General features: G+C 41.6%; 2 protein-coding genes across 2 annotated transcripts; both read left to right on the top strand.

Annotated features, from left to right (window-relative positions):
• The first annotated feature begins 3,981 nt into the window (after positions 1–3,981).
• On the top strand, positions 3,982–5,230 carry rnf7 (ring finger protein 7). Its single transcript, XM_062472816.1, has 3 exons — positions 3,982–4,186; positions 4,578–4,625; positions 4,834–5,230. Exons 1-3 carry the CDS (start codon positions 4,021–4,023, stop codon positions 4,950–4,952), a joined length of 333 nt encoding a protein of 110 aa, XP_062328800.1. The 5' UTR covers positions 3,982–4,020; the 3' UTR covers positions 4,953–5,230.
• A 3,899-nt stretch (positions 5,231–9,129) lies between these two features.
• Positions 9,130–13,042, top strand: grk7b (G protein-coupled receptor kinase 7b). The gene is made up of 4 exons (XM_062472844.1): positions 9,130–9,789; positions 10,055–10,492; positions 11,056–11,327; positions 11,857–13,042. The coding sequence occupies exons 1-4, from the start codon at positions 9,190–9,192 to the stop codon at positions 12,194–12,196; spliced, it is 1,650 nt and encodes a 549-aa protein (XP_062328828.1). The 5' UTR covers positions 9,130–9,189; the 3' UTR covers positions 12,197–13,042.
• Positions 13,043–13,380: the final 338 nt, after the last annotated feature.

Here is a 13,380-nt window from a genome sequence, read left to right as displayed (position 1 = left end):
TGCTGACAAACAATTTCACCATACAGTTTAAAAAAAAAAAATGTTTACAGAAACCTTTAACTGGGCAGGTTAAAGTCGGTTAAATTGGATTAATGTTTAAAATACATTCATTTGACATTGAGAAACCCAAACAGTGGATGATCGAGTTAGGATGGAGACAAAAGAGCCATTATAATCAGGAAAATGTGTTTACTTTTGTAACCTTTTCAACGGTTGACATTTAAAAACATCAAACACCTCATCCAAATTGTGTTTAATCTTAAAAACTACAATAACTTTTCAATGTTTGACCCACACCCCAAGCTAGCACCAAATTATTGATACATGCAATAACCTTTTCAATGTTTGACATAGACATCTCTCTGCTACACTAAATGATTCAGTTAATACGTGATCTATTTCTGTGCACTTAATTTAACCCAGAAAAGTGTACACATTTATACATACATTCTTTTGAAAATTAAGGTATGTGAAAAAGGCTACTTCTTATAGAAACTCTTATAGAAATTCTACACTATCCCATGACCCCAAATTGAGAACACGTTTTATACATGTTTTTATGTGAAAGCAAATGCATTGAAAAGGAAAAATAGAAATGATATTTGTTCAGTAGGCTACTTTGCAGCCTTCCACCTACATCTGGACAGTTTTTCCCATTCTTTCTCACAGATCCTCAAATTCTGTCAGATTGGATGGGAAATGTCGATTAACTGTCATATTCAACCTGAAACAAGTTTTATATGAGATTCAAGTTCAGACTTTGAATGAACCACAAGGACATTCTGAGACTTGTGCCGAAGTCACTCCAATGTTGTTTGGGCTGTGTATTTGTGAAAGGTGAAACCTCAATCTGAGGTTATATGTACTCTGGAGCAAGTTTTCTTCACAGATATTTGGGTTACACGTTACATGACAGTGTTCTTCTTACTGTTAAGTATTGTGAAATAGACAATGTAACTCATGAAGTACTTCATATATAAGTCATATATATATAATTATGCATAATTTTATATGTGCAATATCTGTCAAATATTTAGCAGCATATTTACATTGTAAAGAAGCTCAGTTTGGAGTAGCAAAGGGTAAACATATACAGTATATAATATCATTATATAAATGACTTATATTTGCAAACAGTTTATATACATTCATTTGAAATGTCAATTGGCAGTTAAATGTATAATACACCATCAACAAAAATGTAACATGTTTTCAGTAAATAATTTGGTGATGTGGGGGGTATGTACATTGATGGAAACATTTTGCATCTATTTTAAATATGCCAATGGCACACAATAAGGGGTCAGAATATTTCCATAGGCTGTATGTGGGAATTCAGAGTGCCTTGCACAAGGTCAATTGTGCTTTCTTGACCAACGACTAGGTGTAAATTAGTGTTTTGTGGCTATTTGTGGGCATTAATGGTGTGTAACAACACCTTTCAATTTGTCCTCTATAGGATCAGCTGATTAAGAATTCTTTGACTTTTTACTTGTTACTTTTGTTGCATTCATAAGATTGTGCTATTATACCTATACTACTACTGTAGAAGATATATGTCTGGTTTTATAAGTTAGGCCCCTCGTGTCAAAAACATCACCCCTTCTTTCAGTTCAGTGGAGGTGCAAATCATATTGGTCAGACATTTTGGACACTTGAGAAGAGTGCCAAAGTCATATTTTCCTTTGCTGAAACTGCGAGCCGTGATTTACTCACCACATTGTAAGAGTCCAGGATGATAAGCAATGAAATTAGATACACTGAAAGATAAAAGGTTTGTATCTATGTGATAGTGATAGATTGCAGCATAATAAAATGTCATGATTCTCTATGTTAAATAAAAGGTATCTTGATATGTTATTTGTTCTTGTATATCATCATTTCAAACAGGTTTGTGACATTCTTTTTTCTGGTGGTCAGTAAACCACATGTGCAAAAGTCAAATAGCAAATTCCAGTCCCTCCTTTCTCTGAATTTAGTATCCTACTCTCAGAGACATCATAAATATACTGTACACCATAAATTGGAGAGAACTGACCATACAAGTGTTTGTGTGTTTGTGTGTCTGCGCGTATGTGTGTGGTCTGTGATCTGTTTGGAAACGTTAAGTTTGTATCTGCTCTCTGTGTGCAGCTGAAGATGGAGGCCCATTTCCTCAAAAGCTTTACAAGCAACAGCTACACACAAAATAGACAGCATAGACTTCTTCCTAAGACATCCTGAAAACAGATGCTTTCACAGTAATGGGAGCCCCTGGGGACCCAGATCATATTCACATTCTTTGTAGTCAGATTTGTTATGTTACATTACGTGTCCTGAAGAGTTTCTCAAGAGCCCGTAGCAGTGCATTCTGGCCAACTTAGTCATAGATTAAAGCCACAACTTATTTGTGTATGTGTGCTAGTACGAAAGAAGTATAGACAATGTTTTTGTAATATGACTTGAACTTCTCTGCATGAGATTTCTTTCAACATTTGTCTAAACCCATAGCTATTACGGGGGCTAATGTGCTTATTAAGTATATAAACACATACACATAATGCTGTCCTGGACACACAAACTGAAATAGGAAACATTAATTTTACTCTGCTTTTTATGTCACAAACCCTGACTTGATTTACTTTTAACGTGACACGGAAAACATGTCTGGGAATACTGGTTCACTTTTAAAGTAAGCTTTCTCATTGATGCTAAGACTTCCATGTCTTCACCACAGTGACTTTACAATCCACTGGAACTATTGGGCCATCTCTCTGACCTCCACCTCAGCTATCTCTGCTAGGCACGGCCGCAAATCTGGAGCATCCTACAGTGAAGGAAGAATAGATGAGAGACAGATGTTTAGTGAGAGAGGGGAGTTAGCGAGAGGTGGGAGAGATGGGATGCTTCCTCTCTGGGCAAGGCGGAGACCTTGGCTCTTTCATGTCCCTGGACTCAGAGATCTTTCATGTCCCTGGACTCAGAGATCTTGGTGGTGCAGCAAAGTCAGGTAGTCTTGCCAAATGGGAAGCAACGCAAAGTAACACTTATGCACATCAGCATGGGAACAGGTTTGTCTGTAAATTGAGTGTGAAAGCTACATAGGAAATGTATGCCAAGGCCTGCAAAAAAACATTTCTCTAAATCAAATTTCACTGTACATCTCCAGGAAACAGCGGGATCACGGATGATCACTGCCTTAGCCTCTTTGAAGACTCCCAAACAGGAGACGGGGCAGGGGGGTTTCATCACTCCACCCCAGCCCTAAACATGAAGCATATAGGCTATCTACTGTTGGTGTGAGGTACTTCCTTGTGATTTAGGTTAGACCTACCACGTTTATTATTTTTTCATTCCGTTTAAAAAGAGGTAGAGATTTAACACGTATTTTAACAGCTGCTGTAGGGCGTTCACGCTGCCTCTTCATTTGTTCATCACTCACTGAGATTAAATGATTTGAGATAGCCTGATTTAGAATGACGTGCTTTCAGTGCTGTTAAAAAGAACATATTGCTCATGCTCATGTTACTGCTTGTCAATGAGAAGTAGCCTAGTGGGCTAGAACTGAAAAAAGGGTACTACTGCGCTTACCGGACCATGGTTGAATGCTACCCATGCAGTTTCATGCTGAGTATCATCCCTCCCGGGCCTGAGGATTGTTTGAGCTCCAGGCTTCCTACACACGCTTTACACATTGAAAATGTATGCAAAGTCATGGACTCAACTCAGAAACGTCAGAGTGCTGTTTTACTTGACAGTAGGCCTACAATCCAAGAATTGTTGTGAAGGCGATTAAAATCCCTGCCACCACCACAATTGTTGAACTCTAGCGCCACCAAACGGCACCGCTATGACGGTTTGTTTTGATGAAACATTTGAAACATTTCAGAAAGACGTACACTATGTTACGAATAGACTGTGAGGTCAGGTTGAACATTTTAGCAAGACTAACGAAATGGGCGCCCCCTGTGGCTAATCAGTAGTATTAAAAATTAGCATCATGCTAGCTCGTCCATTTTGATTCGTGTTTTCATTGCAGAGATGGATGAGGGTGACGAGTCGGGTTTAGTCCACTCTCACAACACTTCAACCGTGTCGAAATCGGGTGGCGACAAGATGTTTTCTCTGAAGAAATGGAATGCTGTAGCAATGTGGAGCTGGGATGTTGAATGCGATACATGTGCCATCTGTAGAGTCCAAGTAATGGGTAAGTTCGACTAGTACTACTAGCTAGTATCTAGCTAGCTCTAGCGCTACGCTAGCGGCTGACGCGACTCCGTTTTAAGCTTGGGGTTACATAGCTTGGCTCAATCAGTGTGACTGACGTTTTAGATAGCAAGTGCTAGCTTGTCTAGCTTTATTTACACACAATGACTTTACATTTCAGTGTCGTAGCTAACGTGCTGTTGCAAGGTTAGTTAATTCACTAGCATATCTTCTAGCTAATTGGTATTACATTCAGTCTGCCAAGCTAGTAGTTGTAGTTGCAAAGTATAGCCCTACAGTAGTAGTACTGTACTATGGAGAGATTAGCGACTTGTCCTCACAACCCATCCAATGTCTACCACAAACATACTGACATTTTCCTTTACCCACAGATGCGTGCCTGCGGTGTCAAGCTGAAAACAAACAAGAGGACTGTGTTGGTAAGCCTCTTTCGTCATGTGAATTCGTTTTTTGTAAATATCCAATCTTTACATGTAGGTATAACTGAATCAGCTACTTACCTCGTCACTGACAGTTACTGTCAGAAAGGTGAACGGTGAAGATGAGATGTACTTTAATTTAATTTACGGTTGAATAATTTTTGCAAGGTGTAATTCTCATTGTTTCCTTGTCTGTTTGTCATTACAGTGGTTTGGGGAGAGTGCAACCACTCTTTTCACAATTGCTGCATGTCACTGTGGGTGAAACAGAACAATCGCTGCCCACTGTGCCAGCAGGACTGGGTTGTACAGAGAATTGGCAAATGAACAACTCCTAAATCTTCTACTTGCTGTGTCTGTCTGAGGACATGGTGGACTACACTGATGTTCAGCTTCCTGTACCACATTCAAGTGTGATGGGTTATAATCTGGTCAAATCTACAATGCCCTCCAAATGGAATTGTGGGATGTTGAACTGGGAAAGAAAACAGGTCTGTGGGGGATGGCAGCAGTAGGCTATGTATTTTCCTGGGTTAGCTAGATAGATTTTGTGTTGTCATTGTTTTTTGTGCTTTGTAAATAAAAATGTGTAATCAAATTAAAAAGGAATTTAGTATTATTTTGACAGCCTTTACAAGAACTTCTGGATCTGGCCACCCTAAGTTCCCTTGTTTGCTCCCCTGGGTTCCTCACATTTGTGAAACAAAAATAATGATGGGTTAAATTTGTAAAGTAAAGCCTGGATTGGAGAGCTTGGCTTTACAAAAGTTAAAAGTTAAGGTGCTTTTATCCAAAAGCGACATCCAAATAGTTTGTAAAGTAACTGTATTTCTAACTGTATTTTAGTGGTTATTGCAAAGGAAATATCTATTTTACAAGACCCTGCATCTCAATACTGTATAATCACCCAGAGACATTCACAGACAAGAACGTCGCAAATACATACAAAACAAAAAGGTCCATTCCACTGATATTAAAAGTAAAGATAAGTGCTGGGTAAGGTGTCTTTATATCAAGAGATAAGTCCAGGTGCCATGTTGAGTGGGTGTGTCTTCAGACCTCATCAGAAGATGGGGCAGTGATGGAAAGGTGAAGTTGAGCAGGCGGTTCATCCCACCACTGGGGAGGACAGGGAAGCAGTCCAGGGTGAGAGAACTGGAGCACAGGCACAAGATGTCTCAACCACGTCGCCGAGCAAAGTCAGAGTAGGGCTTAAGGATGTCCTGAAGGTGTGCGCCAGCCAGTGAAGCAACCTCAGCAGAGAAGGCGGCAGCTGCTTTCCAGATGAGTTGTAGAGGCTGCGTGGGGCAGGCTGGCGGGCCTTGGGAGAAGGGAGTAAACTTGATTAGTTGACCCTGATTTGTGTTTAGTTGGGTCTGTTTCATTGTGTTTAGAGTTTCAATCCCAGGCCACATGCACATGTACTACTACTACTTGAAAAAAATAGTCCTTATTGTTAACTCAAACAGACGACAACGTTGAGTATCAAATGTATCACTTTACTTCCTCTCATGCCACTGCCATCCCACTGCCATTGTTCAATTATACAAAACTACCCGCCTCGAACTGCACATGCGCAGTCATACTTACTTGTAAACACATTTCTTCAGTTTCCACAGAATTCCTTGGCTCTGAGTCTCTGGTGGTGGACGAATGTAGATGTTTCGAGTCAATTCTTTGCCTTGTAAAAACGCTGCTTTAATGTCCATAGAATGCAGTTGCCATTTCCTTTGACAGATGACTGCCATGACCATTCTTAGAGACTCAGAGGCACATGTAGGAGAGTCCTTTGGTAGCTCCTCCCTGTTTATTTCCTCAAAACCTCTAGCAACTAGTCTAGCTTTAGGTGCAACGCCATCAGGAGTCTCTTTCAATGTACACACCCACCGTGTCGAGATGCATTTTTGACCTTCATCGTCCATCAGAAGAATGTCATCATCATAACTGTCTGTGCACAGGTCAGCTCAGATGGAGCCATGTGAACATTCTCCATCTGACTCAGATTGACTGAACCTGTAGTACCAGCAATATCCTCTGGTCCACTGTATTGCATATTAAACCAGTCTCTGTTTTTTCCAGTGGCCTTTCCTGCACGGCCAAGAACCCTTCCTGTTACTGTTTGTCCACTTACCCTGTCTGTATACGTCACTACTTTTCCAGATTTCAGCTGCAGTCTTTCAGGAGTTGCGACAGTGGCTGTCTGTAATGTATCAGTTTGTGCACACCCATCCTGCTCAGACCGATTGTTGTGCTCCAAGTCAGGTGAGTCAGAATTTGTCGCCATCTCTTCCACACCGTCCATGTCACAGTTTTCATATTTGAACCCAGAGTGTGGTAGCATTGTTTGGCCTTCGGACACCGCCTGCTGAGTTTCATCTTGTTGAGTTTCCATGTTGATACTCAGCCGACCACCGTCGGCTGAGTATCACACAAGTTGATATGGGCTGTAGCCGTGCACATTGTGCATTGAATTATTTGCCAACAAAGCCCAATCCAGAGCCATTCCCCAATTACATCCATCATCTTTTCTTATTTTCAACAGGATTTCAGTGAGGGTTTGGTTATGTCTTTCCAAGAGGCCATTACTCCATGGACTGTAAGCTGCAGTGGTCTTGAGTTCAATGTTGAATTTTTCAGCCATATCCCTTATTTCTTCATTGTTAAATTCACCTCCATTGTCACTGAAGAGTCTATGGGGAGGCCCATGTACACTAATCCAGCGATGAATGAAATGCTTCACAATTTCTTTAGGCTTCTTGGTAGTGACAATACTCCCCGCACTGAAGCGTGTAAGTGATCAATGATATGCAGATACCACACTCCTGGTTCTAGCTCATGCAAGTACACAGCAACTGTCTCATTGTAGGTTGAAGCCATGGGTAGACCCACAGCTGGCTTTGGCTTTGGCCTGCTGTATCTAACGCATGTTTCACAGTTACTAACAATGTTTTTTAGGATTCCAATGCATTCATCATTACGGTTACCTGCAGAGTCCATTAGTCTTTTCAGTTTCTCTACTGAAGCATGTCCGAATTGTTTGTGTAGCTTCAGCAGAGTCTTCTGTTTTTCCTGTGTAGTCATATTTCCACTCACAGTGAGAATTTCCTCCTCATCGTGAATCTCACCCTCTTCAGGATCAACCTCAGGTTTTAATTTTCACACTCTTTGTAGAACGGACAAGTCTGCCATCACCAAACCGGAATGCTCTGGCACTTTCTTTGGACTCCAGTTTGGCTAATTCACTCTGTTGTAATCCACTCACATAATGATCAAGCCACTTTTCTCTCATCAAACAATGGGGGCACCTTGTAATTGTTCGACAACATCCTCTGCTACCAATGTTAACTCAAACAGACGACAACGTTGAGTATCAAATGTATCACTTTACTTCCTCTCATGCATCACTGCCATTGTTCAATTATACAAAACTACCCGCCTCGAACTGCACATGCGCAGTCATACTTAACACTTATTTCTTGACCAGCAGCCAACCCTGGCATCACCACTGAGAGGAAACCACAGCCTTCAGTGTCATATTAGCAGGGCAGCAAGCAGGCCACTTGTGACTAAAACTGCATTTGCAACGAGAGTATGACCTTGCTGTTTTTTATTTGTGGTATACTATGTTAAGGAAAGCAAAGGTTCTATGATTGCTCTTCATTCTGAAATTGATACATATTCTAGATGAATCTCTTATTAAGTGTTAGAAAGCTAAGAGTGATACCTACCTATGATTAACTGCTGGTTCTGGTTTGGACCAGAGTTCTAATAACATTTGTTCTTTTGACATTTGCACACTGACACTGAATTGAGTGTCACCATGCAAACCGTATACAGAACATACATACAGTATAGACAGCCATGGTGATGAGTAGGCTACTGAGTGCAACGTTTGCTCTTAACACAGACGCATGCTAGAATGCCCATTCCCCACAATCTGTATGTCTGCTCACCACAGCAAGGATAATCCATTCTTAGTCTCCTGACTAGGACTTGACACACATGCTGGACTCCTCATGAACCAGAGATTACTGTGTGTGAAAACGGGACAGGGATAAATCAGGGACAGTTAAATCACTTAATCAATAAATAATCATGGAGAAAGACACATTTGTTCAAGCACATCAAGAAAAACTGTTTATATTTCATTCCTTGATTGGCCCCCTCAACCTCAATGTTGGTACTTGGAGGCCTTCGTTCCCTTTAATGGCGCTGGTGCTGGTTACCTGCTAACTTCACTGTGTCCACCTACACTGACACATGGCGGCGTCCTAAATATAGATGGCCCAAAGCTTCTTAAGTCAGAGTCCAAGTAAGTTCCTTTCCGTGAGCAGTGTCCATGAATAAGCACACAAATACACTTACCTAAGAGAAAATCCCTTGTGAGTTTTTCTTTTTAATTCGACATGCTATTAGGTGAGTGGTGGAGAGTGTCTTCTGTGGAGGAGCAGGTGTAAGCTGTTTCAGTCTCTGCTGGGACTGTAGAGAAGTGGACACAGGCAGCATCCCCAGCCCATACTCAGTCACACTGTGCAAGGACTAGCCCATATACCACACCGCCAGCATGTGCGACATGGGGGGGCTGGACAACCTGGTGGCCAACACGGCCTACCTGAAGGCCCAGGAAGGGGATGACAAGGAGATGAAAAAGAGAAGGCGCAGCCTGTCACTGCCCAAGCTAGAGCAGAGCAGTGCCATCCGCAAGTCAATAGAGAAGGACTTTGAGTCGCTCTGTGAGAAACAACCATTGGGTAAGACATTCTTCCGTCAGTTTCTCCTAGCCTCCAAGCCTGAGTATGTTGCAGCAGCAGAGTTTCTGGACGAGCTTCAGGACTGGGAACTGGCAGTGGGGGGAGCCAAAGACAAGAACCGTCAGAACATCATCAACAAGTTCTGTAAGGCTGACTCCAAAAGCTTCCTTTCCTATCTGACCAGGGATGTGGCCGAGAAGTGTAAGGCTGTTTCAGACAAGGACTTTGAGGAAGTCATGGTGGATAAGGTGAGAGATGCCACACGGGACTTCCTGAAGGCCAAGCCCTTCACAGAGTACCAGACCAGTCCCTTTTTTGAAAAGTTCTTACAATGGAAGGAGTATGAAAAACAGAAAATCACAGAAAGGTATTTCTATGAGTTCAGGACCCTAGGGAAGGGAGGCTTTGGTGAGGTACGTCCCCAAATAATAATCCTAATCAGTTATAAAGTACATTTGTTTACTAGATAGTATTAAAAGGCTGGTTTCCTTTTAATGCCACTTTGTTAATAACACAAGTAAATAATATTAATTAGCACATCATTTTATTGAAGCTCCTGATAAACATATGTATATCTCCTTAGAGACATTTGCAAAACCATACGTTTGTCAACACCATGATGTGTGCTGACCATGATGTGCTATGCATTGGTTCGCCCTCTCTCTCTGTTCCATCCAGGTGTGTGCAGTGCAGGTTAAAAACACAGGCCAGATGTACGCCTGCAAGAAGCTGAACAAGAAGCGCTTGAAAAAGAAGAACGGAGAAGGCATGGCCCTGCTGGAGAAGCAGATCCTGGAGAAGGTCAACAGCTCGTTCATCGTCAACCTGGCCTACGCTTACGAGACAGACACTCACCTGTGCTTGGTCATGAATCTGATGACTGGAGGAGACCTCAAGTACCACATCTATAACATGGGGGAGAAGGGCCTCCACATGGAACGAGTCATCTACTACACGGCACAGATCACCACGGGCATCATGCACCTGCATGCCATGCACATAGTGTACAGAGACATGAAACCGGAGAATGTGCTTCTGGACAGCTTTGGACAGTGTCGTCTGTCTGACCTGGGTCTGGCTGTAGAGCTGCCTGGAAAGAAGACCATCTGCCAGAAGGTAAGACCCTGTTAGGGCCTGATGGCATCCCGATGTGGGATTGTGACCACCATGGTCATGACTGGCATCCACTGTGCACCAAAAGTAAATCATGTGCCATGAACAATGTGTGAAAGTAGAACATCTTGGTTGGTACTTTTGTAGTATTGCATTCTGGAGGAAGTTTACCTCCTTTCAAAGAGCTTGCTTTTAACAAGATGAGATGTCTATTCCACTAAGACTCAACGTCAAGTAAAGTAAAACTTTAGACCCCAATTAATCTAATTGCTGCATTGTCAGGTAGGGGATTGGACTTGGATTGAGTTAGCTTCATCTTGCTAATCGTAGCATTACTCAGCTGCATCTGGGATCTGTCTGCTGAAGGGAGCTGAGTCACAGTAGGCCTTTACTCAAGGGAGAGTGCTCCAGCCATGGGGGGCATAACCTCTATCTTCATGAGGTCATGTCCTCACTGGCTGACAAGGAATAGAAACCTAGTAGCGTTCAGAAGTCAACATCTTGTGTATGTCTGTCTCTTTGCTCACTCTCTCTCTGTCTCTCTCTCACTTTCTCTCTCTTTGTAGGCTGGCACCAGTGGCTATATGGCTCCAGAGATTCTAAAGCAGGAGTCCTACCGCACCTCTGTGGACTGGTGGGCGCTGGGCTGCAGTATCTATGAGATGGTGGCTGCCCGCCTGCCCTTCAAGGACTACAAGGAGAAGGTGCAAATGGAGGAGGTGGCTCGCCGCACTCTGGAGGACCAGTGCATGTACAACCACAAACACTTTGACCCCCCAACCAAAAACATCATCCATCTCTTAATCAAGAAAAAAGTTGAAGAGCGTCTTGGGTGCAGGTGAGACCCAGTTTCAGACAGTTATTGTATAACATTTTTTGTCTATTAAACAGAATACAGTGGAATAGAATCCAGTTGTAACATGTTGCATACATAGCATACAACTGCATCTTCCCAGAACATCCTAGATCTACTCAAACTAAATCTCAATTTCCATCTGAAGAATTAGGTATTAGTTTAGGCATGTAGTAATTATTGCATCTCAAAAACATTCATTTTCATCGCTTCTGTGAGTCTCCTGCCTGAATTCTTTGAGAGTGTGAGTTCTAATACACATATTTCGAGTCTCTTGGTATTCTTCTCTTCTGTTTCCCTGAGGGAAGACAAACAAACTATGAGGAGAGGAGGAGTTATTTTCACGTCCGTTCTCTTGATGTGGGCCTCATACAAAGTCACGGGCTGTGCTTGTACTTCCCAAATAGCTCTACCAATATCAATAGTCTAACTCTGTCCTTTGTCATACCCAGTCTGAATATATTTCCGCAACGACGACATGGACTTATACACAGTGTGTTTCCTTGTCATTCAGAGGTGACGACCCACGGCAGCACGAGTTCTTCAAGTCCATCAACTTCCCCCGTCTGGAAGCAGGGCTGATCGACCCCCCCTGGGTGCCCAAGCCCAACGTGGTCTACGCCAAGGACAGCACAACCATCGGGGACTTCTCCCAAGTCAAGGGCATTGAGTTTGAAGCCAAAGATGAGAAATTCTTCAGAGAGTTCAGCACAGGGGCTGTGTCTATTCCCTGGCAACAGGAGATGCTGGACAGCAAACTGTTTGATGAACTGAATGACCCAAACAGGAAAGAGTCATCGGCTGAATTTGACAATGCCGATGGGAAGAAATCCAAATCGTGCACACTTTTGTAAAAGCCAATCTAGTTGTTAGTGTGAAATAAAAGAGATGGGGTGCAATAAGATCAATATTTAACAATAAGAATTCTCAATATTAATCACAACTGCACTTTATTGATGTTTCGAGGATCAAGATGTGCCTGTTGGTCTCATGTATGAAGGCACTAGGACAAGATACACAGGAGGGCTTTGCTGTCGGCTGCTGAACTAGCAGTTTACGACCACATGGTGGTGCTACATATCCTTAAGCTAGTAGAGGTGGATGGTCCCACACTATCCATCAAGATGAGCTGTCTGGAATTGCATTAAATGTTTGGAAGGATCTGATGTATGTGTTGGTGTGGATCACATACTAACAACTCCCAGGTGAGATTCCAACATTGACATTCTAACAGTTCTTCTACGTCCCATGTGTTAGTATTTGGCCCCATACCACTCTGAACACAATGAAATCCTAAAATAGAGCCCACGTTTCTCTGTAAGTATGGATCTCATAATGTTCGTGTCTTAAATATGTAATGTCTTAAATACGCTGCACCTCAGTCATTTTATTTATTGAAGTGCAAGCATTGATTAAAATGCATTCAATATTATGTAACTGTCACCTATGTTGCTTGTTCCAAATGTATGTTAAAAAGGGATCTCATTAATCTAATGTACATGACATTTATTGCTGTTTCTTGCAAGCCAATTTGTACATGTTTACATATGATAGTAAGTTTTTCATGTTCCTTTTTTAGTGAGTCTATCTGAATGGAATGACTCACTAAACTATATTTAATTAAAACTAGACTATATGTAATTAATTGATTATGATATAATTGTGAAATTGTATCATTTGATAAAATGTTGGAACTTTGTTGAGTAAAACTAAATTGACATTTCAAAGTGAGATATAACTTCTAATGTGATTTTACATGCCTGTCGTTTTCTATGCTTGTTCTGCTATAAATATTAATCTTGTATTTGCTTTCCACTGTTGCTTTTATAATAAATGTCTTTATACATTTTATGTGAATATTGTACAAAGGAGATATCCAAGTTGACAGGAATCTGGAGTAAAATTGAGAATGCCTTATACAGTTTATTAGTTTCTTCCAATGACACATCATTATCTGTAATTTTAGGAAGACTCCCATGTTTTCACATTTTGATTTATTTAAAAACATTTGTAAAGGTAAAAATTTAATTGTGTTTTG

The sequence above is a fragment of the Osmerus eperlanus genome, chromosome 11, assembly GCF_963692335.1.
Source record: "Osmerus eperlanus chromosome 11, fOsmEpe2.1, whole genome shotgun sequence".
NCBI lineage: Eukaryota > Metazoa > Chordata > Actinopteri > Osmeriformes > Osmeridae > Osmerus > Osmerus eperlanus.
This window is presented reverse-complemented; position numbering and strand designations above follow the sequence as displayed.

Coding starts and splice junctions, on each gene's coding strand:
- rnf7 (XM_062472816.1), top strand. CDS start 4,021: ATGGATGAGGGTGACGAGTCGGGTTTAGTCCACTCTCACAACACTTCA. Junction 4,187..4,577: donor CTGTAGAGTCCAAGTAATGG/GTAAGTTCGACT, acceptor CTTTACCCACAG/ATGCGTGCCTGCGGTGTCAA. Junction 4,626..4,833: donor CAAACAAGAGGACTGTGTTG/GTAAGCCTCTTT, acceptor TTGTCATTACAG/TGGTTTGGGGAGAGTGCAAC.
- grk7b (XM_062472844.1), top strand. CDS start 9,190: ATGTGCGACATGGGGGGGCTGGACAACCTGGTGGCCAACACGGCCTAC. Junction 9,790..10,054: donor GGAAGGGAGGCTTTGGTGAG/GTACGTCCCCAA, acceptor TGTTCCATCCAG/GTGTGTGCAGTGCAGGTTAA. Junction 11,328..11,856: donor GAAGAGCGTCTTGGGTGCAG/GTGAGACCCAGT, acceptor CTTGTCATTCAG/AGGTGACGACCCACGGCAGC.